General features: G+C 41.6%; 1 protein-coding gene across 5 annotated transcripts in view; it reads left to right on the forward strand.

The window, feature by feature from the left end:
* ULK1 (unc-51 like autophagy activating kinase 1) overlaps window positions 1–27,591 on the forward strand; it is a 147,027-nt gene that overhangs the window by 94,215 nt on the left and 25,221 nt on the right. The window contains exons 9-18 of one of the 5 annotated variants that reach the window (XM_040347658.1): window positions 997–1,055; window positions 3,427–3,509; window positions 9,286–9,336; window positions 10,950–11,038; window positions 14,252–14,420; window positions 22,936–22,993; window positions 23,154–23,240; window positions 23,839–23,964; window positions 24,171–24,334; window positions 25,213–25,296. In XM_040347658.1, the coding sequence (XP_040203592.1) occupies window positions 997–1,055; window positions 3,427–3,509; window positions 9,286–9,336; window positions 10,950–11,038; window positions 14,252–14,420; window positions 22,936–22,993; window positions 23,154–23,240; window positions 23,839–23,964; window positions 24,171–24,334; window positions 25,213–25,296 (970 nt within the window). Of the gene's footprint in view, window positions 1–996; window positions 1,056–3,426; window positions 3,510–9,285; window positions 9,337–10,949; window positions 11,039–14,248; window positions 14,421–22,935; window positions 22,994–23,153; window positions 23,241–23,838; window positions 23,965–24,170; window positions 24,335–25,212; window positions 25,297–27,591 lie in introns of all 5 variants that reach the window. The other 4 variants (XM_040347654.1, XM_040347665.1, XM_040347669.1 and 1 more) reach the window with 4 other exon arrangements.

The raw sequence follows: 27,591 nt of genomic DNA on the forward strand, positions 1-27,591 counted from the left end.
TTTCCCTGTTCACAGTTACCACAGAGCCATGATCCCAACACACTAGGTGAGGTCCACAAAAATGGGCGGGAAATGGGAAATCCTCTCTGAAGAGTGTGCATGATATATGTAGCATTTAATGAGATTACCAGCTAAATTATTTTGTTTTACTTCTAAATAAGAAATGTAGAAATTGCCCTCTTTGCAGTGTGTAGAATTTTTTAATAATGGAATTTAGTACACGAGTAATGCTGGCTCAGAGTAAATATCTTTTTGTGCCCTTATTTAGAAAATTATCTGTAGAGGCTGTGCATGTTCTCAAATTCTCCGACAAAACATTTGTTCCGTCGTATCATTCGATTGTGTGTACATAAATCTATCAGACTAAAATCCAAAGTACCAACACACATGCTTCGAACCAATGCTAAACTTCAGCCAACAATAGCAGAAGTTGCCCAAAGGGTGGCGATAAAGAGCTGAAAAACCACGTGGTTTGGTGAATGTTGGCTGAAAATGTTCTGCCATGTGTATGCAGAACAAGTTCACGGCCAATGCCCCTTGGACAAAAATCCACGGAAAAGTCCAGATTGAAGTCCGATCGTGTGTATGAGGCTTACGTCTACAAATTCGTAGCAAACCGTTACCATTTGGTGAGCGGGTAGCTCTGAGGTCTCCTCCACTTACTCCTGTGATATTGTTGGTTGGGTGAAAGTGTACGTTAAATGTGTTTTTAGTAAATCTTTTACTGCCAAGGAAGGAGAAGGCTGTAAAGATATTTCTGACTGGGAAAGTATGAGATGACACATTCTATATTCTGCTTTGCTCAGAGTAGTTGCATACAGTCTCTTTTAGGAGAAAAGACTAGTCCATTTTATGTTGATTCTAAATCAGAACCTCTGTGGTTAAGGTGGTGTTCAGCTAACCAATAAGATGACCTACTTATCTTGTGACCATGATAAAAATAAGAATTCTGAAATGTGCAGTTCTCCTCTGGTTACAGCTTCCTTCTCTTTTCAGGCCAGCAGCCCGCAGGACCTTCGTCTCTTTTATGAGAAAAACAAGACCCTCACTCCCAAGTAATCATTCTTACAGCATTACTGCCTTTTTCCATTGACTTGCTCTCTGTTTACACCTGTTGATTCTGTGCTAAAGCTCCAGGCTGCCAGCGAGATGGGCACTAGACATTTGGCACCCTGTTTAGCATTCCTTAATTATCACTGCATAGCTGGTAGTGCCATGCTCAGACAGAAAGTCTTTTTTTAAATCCTTTCAGCAAATGGGGTGGGTTACTTGAGGAAATCTTAATGCTGGAAAGGTCTCTAGTGCACACAAACCAGTATTTCATGGGGATGTAATTTTGGTTTGTTTCATATTAGAAAATTCTAAGTAATCAAGTAGCATAAAGTAGGTCTTGTCCTGGAATAGCTAGGATCAGCTTGGCCAAAATTATATTATTATTCTTCAGAGCGGGTTATGCTTTTTCATACAATTTTTATTTATTTATTATATATATATATATATATAGATATAGATATAGATATAGATATAGATATAGATAGAGAGATAGATATATATATATATATATATATATATATATAGATATAGAGAGAGATATATATATATATATATAGATATAGAGAGAGATATATATATATATAGATATAGATAGAGAGATATATATATATATATATATAGATAGATATATATATATATATATATATATATATATATATATAGATATATATATCTCTAATATATAATTCATTTATTTTCAGTACACCTCTGCAATACATGCACATTTTCCATGTTGGTTTTTTTCCTGTATAAACTACAAGTACATACCAAATACGTGATATTATTTGATTGCTTTTAGGCAGCAACTTTATGATTTCCCTTTTCTTTTTTTTTTTTCTTTTCTTTTTTTATTATTCGTGTAATGCAATGCATTACATTTTTTTTTTTATCAAACACATCCTTAAGACTCCTTTCACACTGAAGCACTGCTAAAACAGCGGCTAAAGCGATGGTCGTTTTTGCGGGACCTTAGTGGGGCTTTTACATCAGTTTTCGGGCGCTAGCAGGTTGCTTTTTAAAAGAAAAGAAAAAAGACCCATTTTGCAGCGCTTTGGAATTCATTTCAATGGGCAGGGGTGTTGTTGAAACTCCAAAGATGCCGCTTGCAGGACTTATTCTACCGTCCCGCAAGTGCACCGCCGCAGTGTGAAAGCACCCATTCAAACAATTGATTTTTCTGGTGCTATTTTTAGCACTAAAACTGCCTCAGTGTGAAAGGGGTCTATATTACAAGCCAGTAATAACTTTCTCAGGCCATGTGTGGATACCTATACCTATCTGATTGAAGCCTACACTGGAAAATGACATCTGGAGATTAAATGTTTGAGTCTGATTGGTTTTTGGTAGGGTTGCACAGATATCAGTGCTGGTGATACCTAAAACCGATACCTTGCTGTGAAACTTGAGTTCATACAAAATGAGTAGGCTCAAATCGCACTGCAAAAAAATTGCATGTGATAGGAAATGAACCGCATTCCTGTTCCAATCTGAATCACATGCAGTTTTCTGCACTTCTCCTGTGTGAGACTAGTCTTGTCATAGTGACTTCAGCCTGGGTTCATACTTGAGCGGCGTGGGAATACGCACTCAATTCGGATAGGAATTGCACCACATTCCTATTTAATTTTGCATGCCGTTTCTTTTCAGTGCGATCTGAGCCCTTTTATTTTTGTATTGGCTCAAATCGTAGTGCAAAGGTATCGGTGAGTACTTGAGCACAAGTAGCGGTTCTTGTCGTTAAAAAAAAGACATTGCTTTCCTCTGGCACTTTAATAAAAAAAAAAAAGCCCACGGTTTGTTCCTATGGGTCACACCCCCACTTCTCTCTGTAAGTGTATTTAAACTGCCCCTGTTGTGCTGGATGCGGACCTGTCTGTTGTATTAGTAATGTATTTTCATTTCGCAGCAGTGATGAACTTGCTGTACCTGTTTATCATGATTAGGTACTGCCGAGTCCCCAGATTGCAGTGGATCGTTTCCTCATTTGAAAGTCTAATAAAAAAACTGTGCCAACACTGTGAATTCCTTCCTTTTTTTTTTTTCCAGTCCTCAGTTAGCTGTCACACAGAGCATTATTTTTTGCTACCCACCTCATAACCCATGCCCTTAAAAATACAAATCCTACACCCTCGCTAGTTTAGGAGTGATGAAGAAGAATACCCAGGCTGCCTGCAACTGTTAAATTTAAACCTGGCAAACATACTCCCCTCTCGCTTTTCACTCACACAAACTGCTCGAACTTTCTGCTCAGCATTTTTTCTATACTGTGAGTTCTCACTCTCCTACTGCTTGTTTGGACCTCTCTGCTCTTGTGTTCCTTTGCCTTTACATGCTGTTTAACTGCCATATATGTTTTGTGTTTTGGTGTTTCAGCATCCCGCGAGAAACGTCAAGTTATTTAAAGCAGCTGCTTTTGGGACTTCTGCAGAGGAACCAGAAGGACAGAATGGACTTTGGTAAAAAAGGATTTTATGCTTCTGACTGTTAAATAACTTAAGACATTTATGAGCATCTGTATATTTTAAGCCATTTTTCGCATTTAAAACAAAAAACACAAAAAAAAAAACTATAAATGCAGGCATCTTATACACCGCTATGTACTGTATATGCAGATAATTGGCTGCAATTTAACTGGGATCCTTGCCAATTGGCAAAGATCATATCTAATTCGACTTGTAGCATCCAAGTTGAAATCATCTTCTTTTTTTTTTTGGCAGGTGGTTAACATCCAAATAAAGAAACCATGCCACTTAAATGCTTATTGACCGGAAACAGAAAAAAGCAAAAAATTAACTGTTAGTGCTGGTTCACACAGGGGGCAACACGACTTCCAGCGCGACTTTGCGAGACGACTTTAGCGTAACTTACAACGCAACTTCAAGTTGCCTCCAGGACAGGCGACTTTGCCAGTCGCCAATCAAACAATAATCGGCTCTGTGGAGGGAGGGGTTTGCCTGAGTAAACTATTTTCTCTTCCTGTAAAGTTGCTTCAGTTGAGGCCTCGTACACACGACCGAACATGTCTGCTGAAACTGGTCCGTGGACCAGTTTCTGCAGACATGTCCGACCGTGTGTAGGGCCTAGCGGACCGGAATCCTGGCCGAGCGGACAGGTTTCCAGCGGACAAAAGTTTCTTGGCATGCTAAGAAACATGTCCGCTGGAAAGCTGTCCGTCGGACATGTCCGATGGTCAGTACGACTCATCGGACATGTCCGCTGGCCCGAAATCCTGTGCATGCGTCAAAGTGATTCGACGCATGCGTGGAAGCATTGAACTTCCGGGTTTGCGCACGTCGCCGCGTCATCATCGCCGCCACGTCACCGCGTTTTCTGTCTGCGGGGAATTTGGTCTGATGGTGTGTACACACATCAGACCAAATTCTGCCAGCAGACATGTCCGATGAAAACGGTCCGCGGACCGTTTTCATCTGACATGTCGGGTCGTGTGTACGAGGCCTAAGACGGTGATCCGACGTTGGAGGCAACTTCCATTGAAATCAATGGGTACAAGTTGCCTTGAAGTAGTACAAGAACCTTTTCTGAAGTTGGAGCGACTTCAGTAGTGTACATTAAGACGGCTCTCGTTCACTTCAATGGAATTTCTCATGTCGCGCGACTTGGGGGGTGACACAAGTCGGATCCCAAGTCGCTGTAGTGTGAACCGGCACTAAGGCCTCTTGCACACTACAGCTTGAAAAAAGCTCAGTGCAACGTTTTTTACTGATATGAAGCCCATTGTTTACAATGAGCCTGTACACAAGCACTACGTATTCTAGAGTAAAATAATAAAATAGAAAAATCTGTGCTCCCGGTCAGTATTTTGTGCCGGTAATCGCAAATAATTAATGAATTTTCCCTAGCGTTGTATTGTGCACCTATAATATGTCCACAATAAACACCGAAATTACTTCCAAAAAAGCAGCTTCTCAAACATCGGTACCGTGTGCAAAAGGCCTTGGTTTATTTTTAATTTTTTTTGATTGAGGCTGGGTTCACACTACTACACTACTTTCATCCTACTTTGCTCTGCTACATCGGCCCTACATTTATCCTACATTGGTCCTACATCCATCCTACTTTCATGAACAGGATACTACTTTGGTCCGACTTCAATGATATTCAATGGGTTGAAGTAGGATCAATGTAGGACCAAAAGTAGTACAGGGAGCAATTTCAAAGTCGGACCGACTTGTGTAGGACCAGTTAAGACAGCTCTCATAGGGAAACATTGATTTTCACACGTCATGCTACATGAGGCTCCCAATGTAGGACCGTTTGTAGGACAAGTGTGAACCCAGCCTGAGGGTTGTAGGAATTCAGAAACTTGGGTTATACTGCTGCCTATAGGAGAATTTGGACACTGACAAATAAAAATGCATGATGGAGTTTCTGGGTCTCGTTTTTTTTTTTATTATTATTTATTATTATTATTCTTTAGGACACGGCTAATACACACCTCAGATATAACTTGTAATACTTACACTGGAGACAAAAAGTTTTGCAATATAACATTTTACATCTAATTGTATTACCCAAGGCAGACAAGCGCTTGGCGGAAAAAATGAGTCCAGTGAAAGCTGAATATTTAGAAAAGCAAAGAGCAAAGGGAAAAAGGACTAGTAAAGGAAGATGTGAAGTAAGATGAAAAGTGTGTGTGTGTGTGTGTGTGTGTGTGTGTGTGTGTGTCTGGTGGGGCAGATAGGGGATCAGTAGGCAGAGATTAAAGAGGAAGTAAAAGTCTATTGGTTAATTGTACCTACAGGTAAGCCTATAAGGCTTACCTGTATGTACTGTAAATATCTCCTAAACTTGCACCGTTTTGAAGATATTAACTATATACGCCACCAATAATATCATTGGCGCATGCACTCTGAAGGAACGCCCGCCTGCTGGGGTTTTGAAGAAGCACAATGTATGTGAGAAACGTTGTGACCTCTTCAATAAACCTGTTGGACGGATGTTGGTGTGCAGCTAATTTGTCTCGCTTGGTCTACATATTCACAGTTGCGAACCGGAGCTAGCACCCAGCCCTTCCTTTTTGGTGGATTATTATTTCCATCTCTGATGCACCCCCTCAATGCCACTTAAAGAGGTTGTAAACCCAAGAAAACAAAAAGCAAAAAATCAAAACCTGTAAGACAAAGGAATATGAATTACTAGCTTTAGACCTCTTTCCCTGTGTTTCTTCTGGGTTCACGGCTCCAGCGTTGTGATTGGCCAGAGCTGCAAAGATCATGCTATTAGTTCTGCTTTTGCACCAAACTGATGCCTGCTAAAAGTAGGCAGGTTGGAGTCATTCCAGCAATTTGCTTGCTTGCCAGTGTCCAAATCCTGCTGTAGGGCAATTTAGCCCAGAGGTTTCTGAATTCTTGGGTTTTATAGCAAGTACACAAATTCCCATTGTGTTGCCTTTAGTAACCACTAAAACAGTACAGTATCTGTAATTTTCTTTTTTTTATATTATATATATATATATATATATATATATATATATATATATATATATATATATATATATATATATATATATATATATATATATATATATTGCATCTGGAAATCCATTCTGTGCTTAAATCAATGAAGACATGTTTTTTTATTTCTTTTCAACCAGAATGTTTCACAAGGCCACCTACATATACTGTAGATCTGATCTGAGCTCATCATATTGCCCATTGTTTCGCAGAGCTCTACCTTTTTCACAGGCTCCATAATCTCTTCTAGAACCCAGATTTTTTTTCTCTTTTACTGAACTTTAAACAGAGCTTCAAATCTTTTCAAAACTGAGCAGTGCATTTCAAACTTTGGGTTTAATACAATGTCCTGCCCTTATATTCCTCTTTTTGTCATTTCATACGGTTAAAAATGTGGGATGTTTATATATTTTAAGTCCGTTATTTTAAGCAGCAGTCTGCAAAAGAACTTTGTGCTGAGGACCTCTGCTGGAGACTAAGTGCAATAGTACAATACCCCTGAAGGAGAGAGAGAACTCTCTAATCCTTGCATACATTTTATAACCTCATGTTCTGAATACATAGCATTTGGATCAGAGCATGATACTCACTGTAGTGTCCATATTGTTGGTTCTCAGATCGCGATCTCTGGAAAGTTGGATGCTTTTTAAATAAACCTTCATGGTATTTAGTAGAAATATGTTGGGAATATATTAGAAATCCTCTTCAGAAGATATAATGGGGGGGTAGAAATGGGGAAAATAAACTGTGAAAATAGTTGAGCAGTTGTCATTAAATTAAATAAAATTGGTTACCATGGGAAGATTCCCACTTTTATACCATTTCAATATTTTTTAATTGTATTTATTATTAGTAGTCCTACTTTATGTAAGTGGAATAACAAGAAGACAACCCAGATTGCAAGGATAACTTGCCACAAATTTGTGATAATGTTGAATTGTAAGTCTGTTAACTTGCTGCGCATTTTCACTGGCAAGTTGTACATTTGCAGAGCACTTGAAGGACAAATTCTAGTTGACACTTTCCCAATTTGTAGCTAATTTGCGTGGCAAGTCTCTAGCAAGAGCAAAGTTGCAGTTGTGAGTCTACAGCAAGAGCTCTGCAAGTCTACAGCATGAAAATTCATCTACAGTGACCCCTGTGGTGGGATAACTATTGCACAACATAACTGAACCAGAACTTGCAGCAGACTTGCAGAATGTTTTCAAAGAAAGTTTATTTGGAGTCCTGCAATATGGATTTGCTGTAATTGTGCAAAAAACTATCAATGACAGACTCTTATAATTACCGTATTTATCGCCCTATTATGCGCTCCGGCGTATAGCGCGCACACCTAATGTAGCTCTGAAATTCCTGGAAGAAAATTTTTTTTTTTATACTTACAGTTTTGGTGTCTTGCAAGGGCGTCCAACGGCGGCCTTGTCCGGTCCGGCGTCCTTCTGCGGCCATCGTGGTGTCCTCCCGCGCTGTCTCCGAGTCGAATTTCCGCTTCCCGCGCTGTGTTTGAACCACTCCGCCGACATATACCGAGCGCAGTACACTCGGGTATACTCGGACAGGCTCGGCTCCTCTCGTGTAAAGGACGTACAGGACGTGACCGTGAGCGGAGCTGAGCCTGCCCAAGTGTACTGCGCTTGGTATATGTCAGCGCAGTGGTTCAAACACAGTGCGGGAAGCGAGTATCGGCGTATATCGTGCACCCACGATTTTGCCCTGATTGTCAGGGCAAAAAAGTGCACGGTATACGCCGATAAATACGGTAAGCGAAAAATCGGTCTGATAGAAGTATTAGTCCTGACTTGGTCCGCAAATGACAGTGTGGAGTACACGGTGGTCTACTTGGGAATAAAAGTGGGGAGTAGACACAAACGTTATAATTAAAATATATTTTAAAAGAAAAAGATATCTTACTTTAACAATGTGAAAACCAGGTTTACATTAAAGGGGTTGTAAAGGTTATTTTTTAATTTTTTAAATAGGTTCCTTTAAGCTAGTGCATTGTTGGTTCACTTACCTTTTCCTCCGATTTCCCTTCTAAATGTTTTTTTTCTTTGTCTGAATTTCTCACTTCCTGTTCCTCCTCAGTAAGGTGTTCATTAAGCTGTTCTAAATGACTTTCCACCGCTCAGATGATGGTGGAAAGCTTACTGAGGAGAAACAGGAAGTGAGAAATTCAAACAAAGAAAAAAAACATTTAGAAGGGAAATCAAAGGAAAAGGTAAGTGAACCAACAATGCACTAGCTTAAAGGAACCCATTTAAAAAATAAAAAACTAACCTTTACCACCCCTTTAAGCTCACTTGATTTGAATACATGGTTGAGGTAAAAGGAACTTGCCATGAGAGGCATGCAAGTTCTCTTTTGTGACCTCTCATTCTAAAATTGCTAGTTGCCTGTCAGCCGGACTAAACCATTACTTTGGTGCTTTGCGTCACTGACCCCGGAACAACTGCAGGTGAAACATACAAGTATAAAGGGGCCCTGTCTTCACACTTTTTCTAAGTTGGTGACCCAGAAAACATTGCAGCGAGTGAGTCGGCAAGGACAGCCCTTTGCTTTCTTGATAGATTTACTTTAATATTGGTTTTGCTATGCGTTTCTTATGGCCAAATGTAAAAGAGTTTATTTTTTTTGTTTGTTTGTTTTTTGTGGAAAGCTGGAATTCCAGCTCTTGAACCTGGTAGCTGACAAGAGGTGCTGACACTCAATGTAAATTATTTTTGGGACTCCTCTAAAGTCTTGTCTTTTCTCTTCACAGATGAATTCTTCCATCATTCGTTTTTGGATGCAGGCTCCTCCATGAAGAAATGTAGGTGATATTTACAGTGTTTGATCTTAATATATTAGGACTGACTTTAAAATGTGTTGTTGTTTTTTTGACAACTTGTATTACCCACTGGCTTCTTCTGCCTCTCACTGGTGGAAGGATCTTCCAAGACATGCCCCTTCATATTTAGAAACAGGCCCTCCTTTTTATTTTCTCAGCCCATAACACTATTGCATTCTTCTTCATTACAAATACATGAATATTCTTACATGCCACACTCCTTACAACCTGCAAGTGCTGATCGGTAGGTTACTGAAGAATCCAATGGGTCACACTGTTCCAATTTTCAGTATGGAATACAGTATTCAACAATCTTGGCAGAGATCACATTCACAAAGAAGAATTTGGTGTTACAGAACCACACTGTACACCTTCAGTTTTGCTTTTTTTGCGACTGGTGGAATCTAATAAAGATTGTTGAACTGGATTGCAGATTTGCTGGTGACCCATTTATACAGGTGAATGGAAAAGAGAGTGCAGAGATTTACATATAAGAAACCAATGGGTTATTCAAACTTTTACATCAAGCCAAAATTAAAATATTGAGGAATAAAAGTAGATGGCCAAGTGTTTCTTCTACACAGAAGGTTCAAACTAAGCCAATGTAGGCAGATGGCATTTAACATACCAAGATGTTCTTGGGTTATATGGTGAACTGGAGCACAAAAATGACCCACACTGGAGAACATATAGGTTGCAAGCAGTAGTCTCCGTTGAAACTTAAAATAAGGGCCCAGGTCTGTAATGCTAAATTGCTAACCAGGAACCCCTCTTGCTGTTCATTTTAAAAGCAAACCTTTGCTTTGCCCTTAAGGGCCAGTTCACATCAGAAGCAGTTCCGTGTCCTTTTTTTCTACACTAAAAATGCATGCACAGTGTTTTCCATGTATTCAAATGGCTCTAGTTGGCACCATGCAGTCAGTTTCTGCACCGAAAATTGACTGCGTGGTGTGAACTCGAGTCAACTAGAGCCATTGGAATACATGGAAAACACTGTGCATGCATTTTTAGTGTAGAAAAAATGCACAGGAAACTGTACGGAAATGCGTCTGGTGTGAACTGGCCTAAAGAACAAAATTACTGGTTCGCTTTAATAGCCCCAGCAGCCTATGCATATAGTGCCACTCCATTTGGTTGCTGAGGGTAGAAGTGCCATGTATAACCTTTAAATCGCTGAAGTTAAATGCCTACACAGTACTGTGAGATTTAGTGATTGGCCCAGCACTGTCACATGTTCCTCCATACTCAGAATAAGGAAAGTATTTTCTTTACTTTCTAAATCTGAAAAAAAATGTCGGAGTCCAAGGAAAGCCTGTTGCTTTTTTTCCTGTGTGGAAAGCTTTGCTTTAATAGTTTTTACCTTTTTTTTTTCTTGTGTTTTCCACGGCCATGCATGAGATGCATGGAGACTGTTGTATGATAATGTTGTGTATGGTTTCCTTTTTACATTTCTATAATCTGTAGTTGATAGAGTGAATAATATTCCTAGCAATCTGTGGCAGCATCCGATTCTGTTTTGGCAGTGGGGTTATTGGGTAGTGTACACTGTAATCTAGTCATTGTGTATATTGACATGCCTCTCTGTCTCTGTCCAGCTGCACCTGTGCCAATGCCCTCTTATCCCAGTTCAGGGTCTGGAAGCTCTTGCAGCAGTTCTTCCACATCACACTTGGCATCTCCCCCAGTAAGTACACCATTTGTCCATGGTTTGAAATGTTTACTGTTAAGCACGCTAATATTTCTATAACCCTTTGTCATAAAATTGGATCACACATCAGTATGTAACATGCACAATCATTCTTGACTTGCTTTGCACTGTATTGTAACATAATAGAATAATAACATTTTACATGGCTGGTGTCCATCATTGCACTAAATTGAGTAGTTTTCACTCATCTTACATATTCTATGACAGCAAGTTTAATTAAAACCAGATTTCCTTTATGAAAATAGCTGCATGCTCATGGAGAACATTTTTTTATCTATGAGTAGCATTAGGAGTTTCACTGAATAAGGTGAATGTCAGATGTTGGGTTATTATTACTTTGTCCTATTTTTATTTATTGTAATTGGTGACAAGACATCTTGTATTGTTTAATAAATTGCATGTTACCCAAAACTAAATTGCGTCAGTCCACCTAAAACAAATTCTAGTTGTGAGATATCTGTCCTTGAAATCCCTGGTCTTCACCCCAGCTATGGCCATTTTGTGGGGGGTTCACAATCTCCCTGTTGGAGGAGCAGGAAAACCCCAAAGTGACAGTACAAACAAATGCCAACACCACCAACCTATAACTGGCCTTTGCAGCAAGGAGCACATGGAAGGGCGATGCATGTCAAAAAAACAACAAAGAGCTCACTTACCAGCTCACTTACCAGCCAGCCTGCAACAAACCGAATTGTCCTGTCTAAGGCTGCGTACACACGATAGGATCGCCAAAGGAGAACGGTCTGAAGGACCATTTTCATCAGTCCAAACCGATCGTGTCTAGGCCCCATAGGTTCTTTAACCTTCGGTCAAAAAAATGAGAACTTGCTTTAAAATTGAACCGATGGACGCCTAACCGATAGGTCAAAACTGATCGTTAGTATGCAAAAGCATCGGTTAAAAACCCGCACATGCTCAGAATCAAGTCGACGCATGCTTGGAAGCATTGAACTTCGTTTTTTTTCAGCACGTCGTTGTGTTTTACGTCACCGCGTTCTGACACAATCGTTTTTTTAACCGATGGTGTGTAGGCGCGATGGACCATCAGTCAGGTTCATTGGTTAACCGATGACAATGGTCCTCAGGACCGTTGTCATCGGATGGACCGATTGTGTGTATGCGGCCTAAGGGTTCACTAGGGGTTTAGTTTGCACACATTTGCAAATATATGTGTGAGCTGCAAGGCCACTTCATAGCACCCCAGTGTACTACAGTCCTAACTATACATTTTGAAGATTGGAGCACTCCAACGCGAGTAGAAAGTCCCCAAACTCTAAAATTTACCAAAAAGGAGCCAGGAATTTGGTTTGAGTGATTTACCTTCTGGATCCCTCAAGACATATAAGCCTGTAGATGACTCTCCAGGCACTACCTATAACTGAAATACGAGTTTTGGGTGGACAGACCCTTTTTAATGACCCTGCATTAAAAAGTTGTTAAAGCAGGGGTTCACCCTAAAAAAAAATATTTTTTTTGTCTCTCATGCCATCCAGCTACTAGCGTGAGCTACAGTATGCCTTTATTTTATTTGTTTGTGCTGTACTCACAGTTTAATCCGTTAGTTAAGTTTCAGACTCCCCGCGGGGAGTAGGCGTTCCTATGAAGAGGGGAACATGATTGACGGCTGGCAATGGCGCGTCACGCTTCCCGAAAATAGCCGAAATAGGACTTGGCTCTTCACGGCGCCTGCACAGTCAGCTCCTGTGCGCAGGCTCCGTATAGCGCCGTGAAGAGCCAAGTCCTACTCCGGCTATTTTCGGGAAGCATGATGCGCCATAGCCGGCCGTCAATCATGTTCCCCTCTTCATAGGAACGCCTACTCCCCGCGGGGAGTCTAAAACGAAACTAATCAATTAAACTGTAAGTACAGCACAAAAAAATAAAATAAAGGCATACTGTAGCTCACGCTAGTATGCTGAATGGCATGGTACAAAGTTGTATTTTAAGGTGAACCCTGCTTTAAGGAGCTTTTAACATATTTTCCAGAATCTTTCCAGAATCTTAATTTTACAAACTGGGTTAATAAACCCCCACTAGCCAAGCGTTGTCAGTATATGCCCATTTAAAAAAAATCCTTAAACTGCTATATCAAGGATATGCAATTAGCGGGCCTCCAGCTGTTGTAGAACTACAAGACCCATGAGGCATAGCAAGACTCCCAGAGGCAGAGGCATGATGGGACTTGTAGTTTTGCAACAGCTGGAGGTCGGCTAATTGCATATGCCTGTGCTATACCCTTTAGGACTGTCCAGCCAAAACAGAAAAAGATTGGACAGTTAACACTACCACTATCTGTTTATGTTTAGTAACTAATACCAGAAGGAAACCGTTTAAGCTTGCTTCATTATAGGGTGACCTAGACCCCAAGAAAAGTCAAATATATTTTTACAACCCTTGGCACACACCTGGCTCCTCTACCATCCTGGTACTGCTAGCCATCCCATCGTGAGGGTTGTAATTATAGATTCAATCAAAAATAAACAGAAATTAAAAAATAATGGGGGTATCTTTTAGGTTTAACAATAGAATTATGGACCTTTAAAGGATTTTATTGCAATGCCTGTTTTTAGTTCAATGCTTGCTTACTTACTGTTCCTGCTTATGAAAAAAATTGTTTTTTTTTTTGTTTTTTTTTGCTGATTTGCAATCGCACATGATTTTTGTGGTATGATAAATTAAAAAATATATATTTTTATTGAGGTGTTGTTTTTTTTTTTTTTTTTTTTTATTAATACAGCACATGCATTTCATCAACATTTGCTCAAATACTGTGCAATATAATACAATTCATAAAAACGTTTTTTTTTTCTTTAGATGCTCTGCTTTCATAAAATACATACAGTAGTTTGGGGGGGTCAAAATGTGCATTTGAGCATATGTATGGGGGAATATTTGTGGGGAGAAAAAAATGCCTCAACAGTGAAAAGGTCAAATTTATGTTTTAAAATTTGCTTTGATTCAGTTGTTTTTGGTTCTTACCATTTTTGCTACACAACATTCGTTTAAGTGAAAATTCTAAGTAAAGAATCCTATAATGTACAGTATGTAAATGTGCGTTGGAGAAACAGTACATGCCTTTAGAATAAAGAACTTAAAGTGGGATACCTGTGTTTTTTGTGGATGTATGTCACCATGATGATGATGACTTCTTTTAATCCACATTTGTTTTCCTCCCTCTCGCATTAGCAGTCACTTGGAGAAATGCAACAGCTACAGGAGAAAACGCTGGTTTCTCCCATGCCCGACTCTCCTGGCTTTCTTCAGGGTTTAAAGGAGTCTGGTGGAAGCAGCAGCAAAAACTCATCTTGTGACACAGACGATTTTGTTATGGTGCCTGCACAGTTTCCTGGATCTCAAGGTTTGTTTGATACACTTAGATAAAAGAAGAGAGAATTGCATTATTTTACATATATACCTAAGGATTGCAGTGAAATAGGTCTCCGATTAGGTAATTAGTCATTGATCTGCAGAAAAGTTTTTTTTTTTGCCATCCTTGTATTTTCTGTTGATCATATGGCTGCAGCACTGTTGTAATCTTTCTGCTGTGTTGTCACTACCTTTTGCATGTGGGAGCTGTAGTTCAGCACCGATAAAATCATACAACAAACTACTGTATAGCTAAAATGTCTTGTAAATATGGACTTTGGACATGCTAGGACATTTGTACAAATTTACTGGTGAAAAAGCTTTTTTAAGTTGCATACTTTTTTTGTTTTGTTAAGGCTATGTGCGCTTCAGACAGCTGAATTGTGTCCCTTTCTCCCAGAATCCTTCACCAAAAAGAGTTTTTACTGCAGTCTAGGGTTACCTAAGGATCACTGATGAATTCTGTTGACATTAGCAGAATTTTGTAGGTGATAATTTGATGTTTTTTTCTCACCCCGAAGTAGTGTGCTACATTTCTACCACTGTTTTAAAACTCCGTCTTTTTTTTTTTTTTTTTGCTCTCTGTGGTCCTGCTAGGGAGATCCACTCTTACTATTTGTCCTGGTAATAGCTGCTACCAAGATAGAAAATTAAATGGAATCCAAAATCTTGAGTTGTTATAAGAACAAGAGTAGAATGGAAAGCGGTGTAGGAGCGGATTTCCCTCACAGATTGATTTCCACTCACTCCATGTTGTGTGCAGGAGACAGGAAGTTAAAGAAAATCTCCCTAGTAATAAAAAAGAAAAACCTGTGGGTGATTATAGGTGTCCATTTATCAAGCAGTGGAAAATAACCGCTGTGGAGTTCTCCGGCATTCTCAGTGCCCTGTTTATGAAGCGGTGTAGATTGCTTCTCCTTTTGGAGAGTGAAGCGATCTACAAACTCCTCCTCCTGGTTCTCTAATCTCGTGAAATTACAGTACCAGAAAATCTGTGAAAAACTCTGGTGTCCATTTATGAAGCAACTACACATAGCCATTCTCCAAGCAGGTTGCCCACCTCATGTTAATAAAATAATTAGTCCCCCTACAATATATATATATATATATATATATATATATATATATATATATATATATATATATATATATATATTGCACACATACAAACTTTTTTTTTTTTTTTTTTTTTACATACAAATTACTACAGATGTGTGTGTGTGTGTGTGTGTGTGTATATATATATATATATCTCAGGTCTCTCTCTCTCTCTCTCTCTCTCTCTCTCTCTCTCTCTCTCTCTCTCTCTCTATCTCTCTATCTCTCTCTCTCTCTCTCTCTATCTCTCTATCTCTCTCTCTCTCTCTCTCTATCTCTCTCTCTCTCTCTCTCTCTCTCTCTCTCTCTCTCTCTCTCTCTCTCTCTCTCTATCTCTCTTCTATCCATCTCAGTGTATGTGTGTGTGTGTGTATATATATATATGTAATATAGTGGGGGGTTAGCCCGGCAGCGGGTGTGTGTGACCCCCCTGGACTGGTTTAGCACAAAAACAATTAGGCACAGCAGACGATGGTAGGAGGAAAACAGAAAGGTGCAGATTTTATTTGAACTATATACAAAACAAATGTGACAGAAACCAAAGAAATACAAAAATAAATCCTGGTCACTTGACCGCTTAATAAACACCTCGGTCTCCCTAACTAACGCCTGGGTACAGCCTAGTGCTGCCCCAGTCCCCAACTCCCTGCTGGTTAGAGTTTTGGTAATAGTAGCCACACAGACTTTGTCTCACCGCACAAAGATCACTCCCCAGACTATTCACACAGGTTTGGTTCCAGGTTGAAGCCTCTCTCTTAGCATGCTGGGAGTTTTTGTAGAGGACCTAACGAGCTCACCTGATACAGCTGGGCTCATCAAGTCCTCCCAGCAGGACTCCCAACACTCCCCCTAGAGGTACAAACTGGCATAAAGCCTGAACCTAGGAGATATATATATATATATATATATAGATATATATATATATATATATATATATTGTGACGAGATCCTTGCTCGCCCAGGTCCTGCTCTCCCGACACTCCTCTGCTACCAGTGAGTCAGCTTGCAGATTGCAGCGTCTGATGGTCCCGTCATCCAAGGTTCCGGGGTCCGAACTACAGCTATGTGCCATTCAGACCCATTAAGAACAAACACCAGGCAGGCTGTATGTAAGTTCAAGCAGGACTCTTTATTTCAAGTACACAGCACACTTTTATACAGAATTTTGGAACATCCCACTCCCAACAACCGCTTTCCTATTGGTCAATTGTAAAGTATATCCAGTCTTCACTCAAGTCCTCCTTGACCATGCAAATGAGGACTTGAAATTGTCAACAGGGATTGGTCCAATAGCTTGGATAGAAAGACTTGTGTATTGAGACAGAAGCCCCAGGGGGTAATCAATGTACACAATAACCCGGGCTACTTAATTACTACCTCTGAGAGGTTACATTGCTTTAGACAATAGAATGCTAATTCAATACAGCTGACAGGAGGCTTCTGACCTTTAGAACAATAAACACATACATCTTCACACATACATTCTAGATTCAATTAACCTTCAATCCATAGTTTTTAGCCAGACGGAGTGTCTCCGACACCCGCTCTTAGCCTGCAGAGCACAATAAAAGGTATTTCTCTAGCTGGTTCCACTTAGCATTTCAATAGCCGGTGTCCTTGCATTGAATGTCCCTCTCCTGTATAACAGATGTCAAGTAGAAACACTTTAATATCTTAAGATCCATGACATTACTTCCCCTGGGAAACAGTCCAACAGCCGCAGTGGGACCCAAACGGGTCAACTCGAGGATGTTGGAAAAGTAGTCTTAAGGTTCCAGGACTGTCCGCTGGGATGACCCATCTGCCTTCCTGTTTTGAGGTCCTGGCCCATAATCGGATGGCAAGAGGCTCACATTCAGTCCTCTCCAAAAGCCCCTGTCCCGGCTAGGTCTGTCACACATCTCCCCCTTTGGCAGGAGACTAACACTGGGAGAGACCCCAATTCCGGTACCCACCCAGTACCCCAGATAACTTGTCCCAAACAGAGCATTACTCACCCAGCCAATCTCTGCCTCTCTCAGAGAACACGCCTGCCGCTGGGGAGAGGCCTGGACTGGCCCTTCTCCCTGGAGTCCTTTCAGCCGCTGGAGAGAAGACAGGGTGGCTGGGCTCAGTTCATCATGCCGTTGGGAATCTGGGCCAACTGGCCACCATTCCTGGGGTATACCAGTGGAGACTGCAGTCCCATCCACTGAGGCTAGGTAAAAATCCCCCGGTGCTTGCAAAGCAAAGCCGACATCCTCCTGTCTCAGTGCCGCACCATGTTCTGGGGTTGTGTCCGTGGAGATCGGAGTCCCATCCACTACCACCGGAACCCCCTCTTCTGTTAGTTGAGAGCAGAGGCCCGGGGCACTCTGCTCTGTTGCCAGCTCTTCCGCTGGGTTGCTGTGAGTGGGGTCCACAGTCCCATCCACCGATATCCGCTCAAGCTGTAGTGGTGTGCAGCAGCCAGTAGCATCCTCCTGCCCTGCTGCCAGTGATTCAGCTGGGAGTAACAGCTTCACTACCTCAGCTTGTTGCTGGGGAGGGGGGCCAACCGCCCCGGCTCCCTGGAACTCCACAGTTGGTCCCGGTGCTGGGCAGAGATGGCTAGCACTCTGCCCTGTTGCCAGCACTTCTGCTGGGGGGATGAACATTGGGGTAGTGTCCAATTGCGGGGGGAGGGAGAATTGCTTCCTCTACTCCCGGTGGGGATATCTGCTGTTGGGACAACAGCTCACGCAGATCCTCTCTCAGACTCTCCGGATCCTCCTCTTTTTCTGATGCTGGGCAGATGCCAGAGGCATTCTGCCCTGTAGCCAGCGCTTCTGCTGGGGCACCCGATGAGATACTCTGGACTTGCTGCTGATCATTTCCCAGCCTTCCAGCGCCTGTCTCAACTCCCCTTTCTGAGACCTTCATGCTATTAGCTTGTCTCGCTGCCTGGGGGACCTCCGGTGCGTTCTTGCATTCTAGCGCTCGCAGTGCCCTCTGTATCATCGCTGCTTCTTCCAGTGCGGTTAGAACGGGAAAACGTAGGGTCACCCCTGGCCCCATTTGCTCCTCATCTTTTTGACTGTCTGCTATTTCTCCCAGACAGTCCCAGGCAACGGGAGCCCCACCCTGCTGCTGAGCAGAGTCTAGCAGCTGTCTGTAGGCGGTCTCCAGCTCCTCTTGCCGCTCTCGTTCTCTCTGTTGCCGCTCTCGTGCTCTCTGTTGCCACTCTCGTTCTCTCTCATCCTGCCGCTGGAGGTCTCTAATGGTATTCTGTATGGCGGTCTCTGATGGGTTCGCACCATATAATGCCAACCGCTGTTGAACTCGCTGCTGGAACAAGTCTTCAACTGACCGGGGTCCTGCATCACCATCCCTCTGATCCATCTCGGCTAGCGCAATGATCAGGGTGGCCTTGTTCTTCCCACCGGTCCCTCCACGGCTCTCAAGCAAGTCTTTTAGCATGGTTCTCCTCCAGGCTGCATAGCTGGTCATTCATGGTGGTGGTTTGGAGTTGTCCCAGTAACTGGAGAGCAAATCCCACCGCTGCCAACCAATGTGACGAGATCCTTGCTCGCCCAGGTCCTGCTCTCCCGACACTCCTCTGCTACCAGTGAGTCAGCTTGCAGATTGCAGCATCTGATGGTCCCGTCATCCAAGGTTCCGGGGTCCGAACTACAGCTATGTGCCATTCAGACCCATTAAGAACAAACACCAGGCAGGCTGTATGTAAGTTCAAGCAGGACTCTTTATTTCAAGTACACAGCACACTTTTATACAGAATTTTGGAACATCCCACTCCCAACAACCGCTTTCCTATTGGTCAATTGTAAAGTATATCCAGTCTTCACTCAAGTCCTCCTTGACCATGCAAATGAGGACTTGAAATTGTCAACAGGGATTGGTCCAATAGCTTGGATAGAAAGACTTGTGTATTGAGACAGAAGCCCCAGGGGGTAATCAATGTACACAATAACCCGGGCTACTTAATTACTACCTCTGAGAGGTTACATTGCTTTAGACAATAGAATGCTAATTCAATACAGCTGACAGGAGGCTTCTGACCTTTAGAACAATAAACACATACATCTTCACACATACATTCTAGATTCAATTAACCTTCAATCCATAGTTTTTAGCCAGACGGAGTGTCTCCGACACCCGCTCTTAGCCTGCAGAGCACAATAAAAGGTATTTCTCTAGCTGGTTCCACTTAGCATTTCAATAGCCGGTGTCCTTGCATTGAATGTCCCTCTCCTGTGTAACAGATGTCAAGTAGAAACACTTTAATATCTTAAGATCCATGACATATATATATATATATATATATATATATATAGCATCTTGGATGCAACCAGGGGATTTAACCTGCCTACTGTCACAATATATATATATATATATATATATATATATATATATATATATATATATATATATATATATATATATACACACACACACAGTGTGTGTATGTGAGTATGTATATATATATATATATGTGTGTATATATATATATATATATATATATATATATATATATATATATATATATAGCAAGGGGACATGCTTACTATCTTGGGGGGTATCTGATTGAGGAAGAAGGAAGTCGATAATCTTACTCCGTAGTTCTCTGTGGATTCTCTCTTCTCTCCCTGATTCTCCAGCTTTTGAGCTAGAGAATCTGGGCGTGAAAATTCTGGCAAAGATCGCCAGTGAGGTGCTGAGATCACACCTTCACAAACTGTCCGTTTCTGTCAATGACAGATTCTCTGTGTGCTGAGATGATTAGCGGAGAACATGATCGCCACTGATCATTTCAGTTTCATAAACCGCTAATGATGTGAGATGAGCTGCGATCTTTAGGATCACAGCTCATCTTGGTTTCATAAACAGACACCTTAATTATTTGCTATTTTATCCAATATGGAAAAAATAAAGTTTGGGCTTTGGGTATATATAGTAATAGGTAAGGTCTGATTTACTAAGCTAAATGGTGGCGTTGTCTATAAAATCCTGCCCTTTACTCAGCCTGGGAAGCCAGTGTAAACCATTAGCCTCCTTTACCAACAGATCAACTGCAATGGCAGAAGTTCTTTAGTCTTCTGTGGAGGTTTTAAGTTGCAGTGTTGGTAAATAATTAAATGGCCATGGCGATTTCCTCCTGCCTAACAAGATGTGCCCAGGGCAGGAAAATGAATCATAGCACATACTTCCAAGACATTGATAGGCATTTTGTGGAAAGCTTTGTTTAAATGCTGAATTTAAGAGCCAGCTGTCTTCTCTATGAATTTGTTTTCAATAGCTAGAAAGGGGTTAAAAAAAAAAGTACTGTGATAGGCAGCATGAAGCATTGAGGCTAATGGGACAATTGTGCTGTTTTTGTTATTCTGCTTGTGCCCCAGTGATCTGCGTCGTTATGTGGTACTAGCTAATTATTGCCGCTCAGACCAAGCATAATAATTAAAGTCTGGTTTGTTTCCCACGCATTTAAAACAAAGAACTTGATTTTTTTTTTTTTTAATTCCCTGTGCAAACCTCGTGAGATTAGTTGGCAGGTGTGATTTTCTAAGAATTAACAGTTTTGTCCAGGGGCTAGTTGGAGGTCTTGGAAAGATTTCAATTGTTTCCAAGGCTCTTATTTTGATAAAAGTTAGTAGAATATATAGCCAAGAATGACAAGTACAACTGAGTTCAGACGATTTCTTACCCAACCCCAATGCAGGTAGATTGAGGGTAAAATCCGCTAAAGAACATTACTTGTTCTATGTTACTGATCTTTGAGCTGGCCAACTGCCACACTTGAAATGTTGAGATTGGTTACAAGTTTATGACCTTCAATTTAGGTCACTGTGTAGCTTGGACTATAGTTATTGTCCTACATTAAAGCCCAAAACCATCATCTCACATTTAGGCTGCCTTCACACTTGAGCGTTTTGTTTTCAGGCAGAAATTTGCACGTTTTTACCGCGTTTTTGCACAGGTCAAAAGTTCACCAATGTAAAAAACTGAAAAAACGCCTCTAATCTGCCCAAAAAGGAGCTCATGTATTTTATTGAGCTTCAGGCATTTTGCTTCAGGCTAAAAAAAACACTCGGGTGTGAACAGGGGCCATTTAAATAAGGGGTGTCAAACTCAATTTCATTGTGGGCCGCATCAGCATTATGATTGCCCTCAAGAGGGCCGGTTGTATCTGTAAGATTAGATGTCCAGTGCATCCCCTCCCCTTACATTAGATGTCAAGAGCCACTCCACCATCAGAGGTTGAGTCCCCCACCCTCCCTTACATCACAGTGCACCCCCCTTTTCTTATGCTGCTGCTGGGAAGAAGCTGGATGCATTGCTTGAAGCAGAAATTTGTAGTCTGGAGGAGGACCAGAGGAGGGCTGGATCTCTCCTGCAGGAGAGGTGCGAGGGCCACATGAATTGGCCTGGAGGGCCGAATGGGATTTTTGACACCGAATGTTTGACACCTGTGATTTAAATGAATGGGATTTTGCTTGTTGGGCATTTTTCGGGCATTTTTTTTCAGGCGTTTTATGAGCTGAAAACACTCAGGTGTGATATGCAAGGATCTTGCAAAAAAAAACGGAGGCATGATATTTAAAACCCTAAGCGGAGAGAGCAGGAATTGATGATTTTAGCGCAGTTTTCTCCAAACTGGGACCCTTTGGTTGCTTTTAACCAGCCCTTGCGGCACTATACCTCCCACTGATATGAGACACTATTCTGCCAACTGACATCAACAATGGGGCAGCCTTTTTCCCGCTGACACCAACAGTAGGGGTTCTATTGCTCCCAATGATACCAACAATGGGGCACTGTTTCTCCCCCTAGAACCAGATGTGGTGATGATTACTCCTACTTGCGCTGGCCACAGTCTGGCCCCTAAGGTTTAAAGGGCAATAAACTGGCCATTTATTTAGAAAGTTTGGAGACTACTAATTTAGAGAACTTTTCAGAATAACATGAAATGCATATGCAGGTTTTCTGCAATGATACATAGAGCTGCAAACATTTTAGCTCGCCTTGTGATTCAGTTATAGCTTTAAAGTAGTTGTAAACCTAGTTACACCACTTGTACCTACAGGTAAGCCTTACCTGTAGGTACTGTAAATATCTCTTAAATCTGCACGGTTTAGGAGATATTTACCATTGCCGCATGCGTACTGAAGAAACGGGCCACTTGTGCCGTTTCTTCAGCAGCCGTGCCATGACTGGCGGCTCCCACTCGCAGGCGTGATGTTCTCACGGCTCCGGCCAATCACAGCGCTGGAGCCCGCAAACCCAGAAATAACTCTGGGAGACATGTTGCCGGTCACAGGGGTGTGCGGGGCCACTTCAACAGCTTGGATACTAGCTCATTATGCCTTTTGTTTTTTGTGTGTTTTTGGGGGGGTTTACAACCTCTTTAACTAACATAATTCTTTATACTGAAGGTGATATTGCTGAAGCTACTACAAGCAAGCCTATCCAGGATACTTTAATGTGTAGTGGGTAAGTCTAATTTCCATTGATTTATGATTGTTATGGCCCTTTATAGAGTAACTGAATGAATAAATACAAATAATTAAATAAATAATAGAAATAGTTGTGCATCATTCTAATTATGGTATGCTGACCTTTGTGGCATAACACTGTCTTCACTTCTTGTTAGTTCTCTGCTGACATCAACGGGCCAGGAGAGCCACGCTCGAACGCCTTCCCCTACACCACTCTATAGCTGCTCTCCCAGCCCATCAAGGTAGGAACAATCATCCTGCTGTTTTGACAGACAATTGGCGCCGGTTCACACTACGGCGACCTGGGGCGGCGACTTGTGTCGCTCCAAGTCGCGCGACATGATAAATTTCATGGAAGTGAATGAGAGCCGTCTTAATGCACACTACTAAAGTCGCTCTGACTTCAGAAAAGGTTCTTGTACTACTTCAATCCAACTTCTAGGTGACTTGTACCCATTGATTTCAATGGAAGTCGTCTCCAAGTCGGATCCTCTGTCTTAACTGAAGCAACTTTCCAAGAAGTGAAAATAGTTTTCTAAGGCAAACCCCTCCCTCCAAAAAAGCAGATTATTATGTGATTGGCCACTGGCAAAGTCGCCTGTCCTGGAGGCGACTTGGAGTCGCGTTGCAAGTTGCTCCAAGTAGCGCTGAAGTCGCGCTCAAGTCGCCTTGTAAAGTTGTGCTGGAAGTCGTGTTACCCCAGTGTGAACCGGCACCATATAGACTTTTTCTAGAATTATTGTGAGCAAGTAACTTTTTTGTCTAATTTAGGAACTTTGTTTCATTTGTACTGCAACATTGTGGAATTTATAATAGAATGACTTTGTTTCTCTGTTCTAGACTGTCTCAGACATCAGGAAGTAGGTATGGGCAGTCAGTGCCCATTCCAGTCCCAACTCAAATTGACAATTATCGGAGGATAGAGCAGAATCTGCAGTCACCCACCCAGCACACCCCCCCTCAGAAGTAAGTGTATATATTGACTATGTATGTTGGCAAGTTACCAGCATACATGGTTTGTTTTTCCTGCTGTACACAATTGCACAGTTTACTTCTTCAAACTAGTTGCGGAATTCTCCCATTTCTGTCTGTTTCTGTCTGTTACCAGGTTTAACATAATCTTTACATTTTTAGTGCATATATACTAAATTTATTTATGTAATTAATTTCAGATTGATTCCTTTCAGATCTGGCATGGTGAGAAAGTCCAGCAGTGCCAACCCAATCAATATCATGAGAGCTGGGAATTCTCCTCCATTCCCTGTAGAGTACAGCACTGCACCAGCTAGGAGGCTTTCGTTTGGAGGGGCAAAGCCGTACATTCCCTCTCCACAGGGTAAGCTAGCACTGTCACATTCAGTATTTGGTTTCTGTTTACAGTTCCCACCAAAGCACTTCTTGTGGATTTTTTAATATTCTGCCTGTCTTTTGCTGAGCTTCATACATGGACTTTAGTTTTATCCCACAACCTTCTGAAAGATTACTTGGTTTCAGCCAAGATCTGTGTTTAGTGCTTATATGTGATGTGAATGGCTGTGCCTGATATATTTTAGCTTGATTAAAGGTAAACAATAAAATAAATGTTAAGTAGGTTATATGAAGCAGAATATGAGCTCTATACTTACATAGGTAAAGTACACAGCCCCATAAGCCGGTGGATAAACACCTTCTACCTAGTTTAAAGCGGAGGTTCACCCTAATAACATGTATATCTGACCAACTCCCTTTATAGTCGTAACAAGTACTGTCCGCAATTAGTTTTTTTTTAGTTTTTTATGCTTTACGTACCTTGTAATCCATTTTTTCAATCTACTTCTCCCCGCGGGAGTAGGCGTTTCTATGCCTAGGGGGATTGTCATCTGGAAGGTCGCCCAGATGATTGACGTCTGTTCGCCCCTGCAGATAAGGCCCCGCCCCCCGTATTGTGTAGGCGCGCACAAGTAACGGGGCTTCTGAAAAAAGCTGAACATGCAGAGCGCAGGCGCCGTATAGAGCCGACTCACATCTCCGCATGTTCGGCTTTTTTCGGAAGCCCCGTAACTCGTGCGCGCCTACGCAATACCTAGGACTGCTAGACTCCACATGAATATTACAAAACGCTCTCACAATTTGGCTTAATTGGGCAAAAGATGTACAGATTTTGTGGTTGCTATTGTACTTGGATTATGTAGTAATACTGATCAAAATGAATAAACTTTTTTTTTTTTTTTTTAGTGGGGACTATACCTGAACAACCTGTGCAAGATTTTAGCTGCAGTCCTGGAGGAGCAGAACACAGAAACAGGAGTCCTGTTTATGGTATGCTGGGCAAAGTCTTTAGTACATTTAACAATTCTCTTGATAAGTCTTTCATGAATTCAGACATTGAAAGCTGAAGTTTGAAATTTAAAGAAAAAAATATAAACAAAACTTTTTTTCATTTTAGAGCAATAGGCGGTTATAAACCCTGTCATATTTTTTTTATTTTTTTTGCCATCTGTGTTTTCATTGCAGAGGTTTCCATTTGTCTACAATTGCCCTTTAATGCAGCTTAAACAATGCCCATATGCAGCCTCACCATTGCCATCAATGCAGCTTGATCAATGCCCATCTGCAACCTCACCATTGCCCTAATACAGCCTGATCAATGTCCATCTGCAGACTTACCTCAGATTACTGCTGCCTCGGAAGTGACAGTGAGGTGGTTGGGACGAGCGCCGTTAGATTACATACAGCAAGAATCTCCTGTTTCCTCTGCGGTCTCTTTAATACAAAATCCAGCGTCCTGGACTGGCTTCTATGATGGAACACTGGTCCAATGCTGGCCCAGGAGACAGCACTTCCTATTACAGAGGACACTGAGTAAACTGGAGATTCTCGCTGTATGTAATATGATGGCGCTCTGCCCCCCTCCCCTTCCCCTCCGAGGCAGCCCATATTTAAAGCGGTGGTTCCCCTAAAAATAAAATTTTAACATTGCTTTTCCCAAATAAATTACGATTAGAATCGGCCGGTTTTATAAAAAAAAAAAGGTCCGTACATACCGTTTGTTGTTTTCGTTCCCACCGCCACTTCCGGGTACGATGCTGGCGGTGGGCGTTCCTAATTGATGGACAGGCATCCGACCGACGCATACATCGCGTCACGAGATGCCGAAAGAAGCCGAACGTCGGTGCGCATGCGCCGTATAGAGCCGCACCAACGTTCGGCTTCTTTCGGCATCTCGTGACGCGATGTATGCGTCGGTCGGATGCCTGTCCATCAATTAGGAACGCCCACCGCCAGCATCGTACCCGGAAGTGGCGGTGGGAACGATTATAACAAACGGTATGTACGGACCTTTTTTTTTTTATAAAACCGGCCGATTCTAATCGTAATTTATTTGGGAAAAGCAATGTTAAAATTTTATTTTTAGGGGAACCACCGCTTTAAGTATCGGCGTATAACACGCACTCACTATTTGCACCCGATTTTCAGAGTGAAAGAGTGTGTTATACACTGATATCTCTCTCTCTCCCCCCCCCCCCCCTCTCTCTCGTGCGCGCCCTCTCCCTCTCCCCCTCTCTCACGTGCTCTCTCTCTCTCACGCGCACTCTCTCTCTCTCTTGCTCTAGTGCTCTCTCTCAATATATATACACACACGCAAAAATACATTGCCATAATAACCTCTATCTCTGTAAACCAAGAAACCTGGGCAAATCAACAGCCGGCTCTAATTAAGTACTTTTTTTCAAATGATAAAAAATTTGTGCCCAAAATTCATATAAAAGTAAATTGGCCCATATCAGTCCATGTGCAGGTGTAAAAGATTAGTCAGTTCGTCCACCAGTGTAAATATCTCAGCACAAACGGTGCTATTCCAGTGTCCTCGGTTCCCAAAAAGACATCTTAATTTAAAAAGAGACTCCTCAAATTAAATTGACCCCTTTAAATATACACGGATCAAATCGCATTTATTTATTTTTGTACATGAATGTCCAGATCCGGGCTTTAAGCTAGACTTTAACAATAATAAGAGTATACATTTCAGGCCAAAAATAAAAATCGGGTGAAAAGGAAATCGGTTAAAACATTTCCCTGATATGTATTCTGTGTGTTTAGAATTGAAGTGAAGGTATTTCCTACCACAGCAATGTATGATGTGTTTGCTTTCATCAACACTGTAACAAGCAGCAGATCTGGTCGCCGTATACTTGGCTTTACTTGTACATTATGTTGTTCCTTTAAAGCTCAGAGAAAATAGAAGTTATTTTGACTTTATTTTGTCCTAGCATTTGACCAACTTTTAACATTTCCTTTTTATAAAGGCTTCAGTAGAGACTATAATTGAAAACTGCATAAGGTTTTCTGTTTGCTAAACAGTAGTTAATGCTGTGTCACTGGCATTCGGAGTCACCCAGTGAGTCAGCCCTTTATTCATGCATGCACAGGCACATTTGCTCTCAACACGCACTGGTATTTTTCCAGCACTAAATTATGGACCTTTCAGGTGCGGGTTCTTGCAGATTACTTTGCATGATCAACATTAAACTAGAATTTATTTAATGCTGACATTTAATCTATTTTTTTTCTTTCCCTGGTTCCCTCTTCTCCTGCCATCAACATGCTAATAAA

The sequence above is a fragment of the Rana temporaria genome, chromosome 1 (assembly GCF_905171775.1).
Source record: "Rana temporaria chromosome 1, aRanTem1.1, whole genome shotgun sequence".
Classification (NCBI taxonomy): domain Eukaryota; kingdom Metazoa; phylum Chordata; class Amphibia; order Anura; family Ranidae; genus Rana; species Rana temporaria.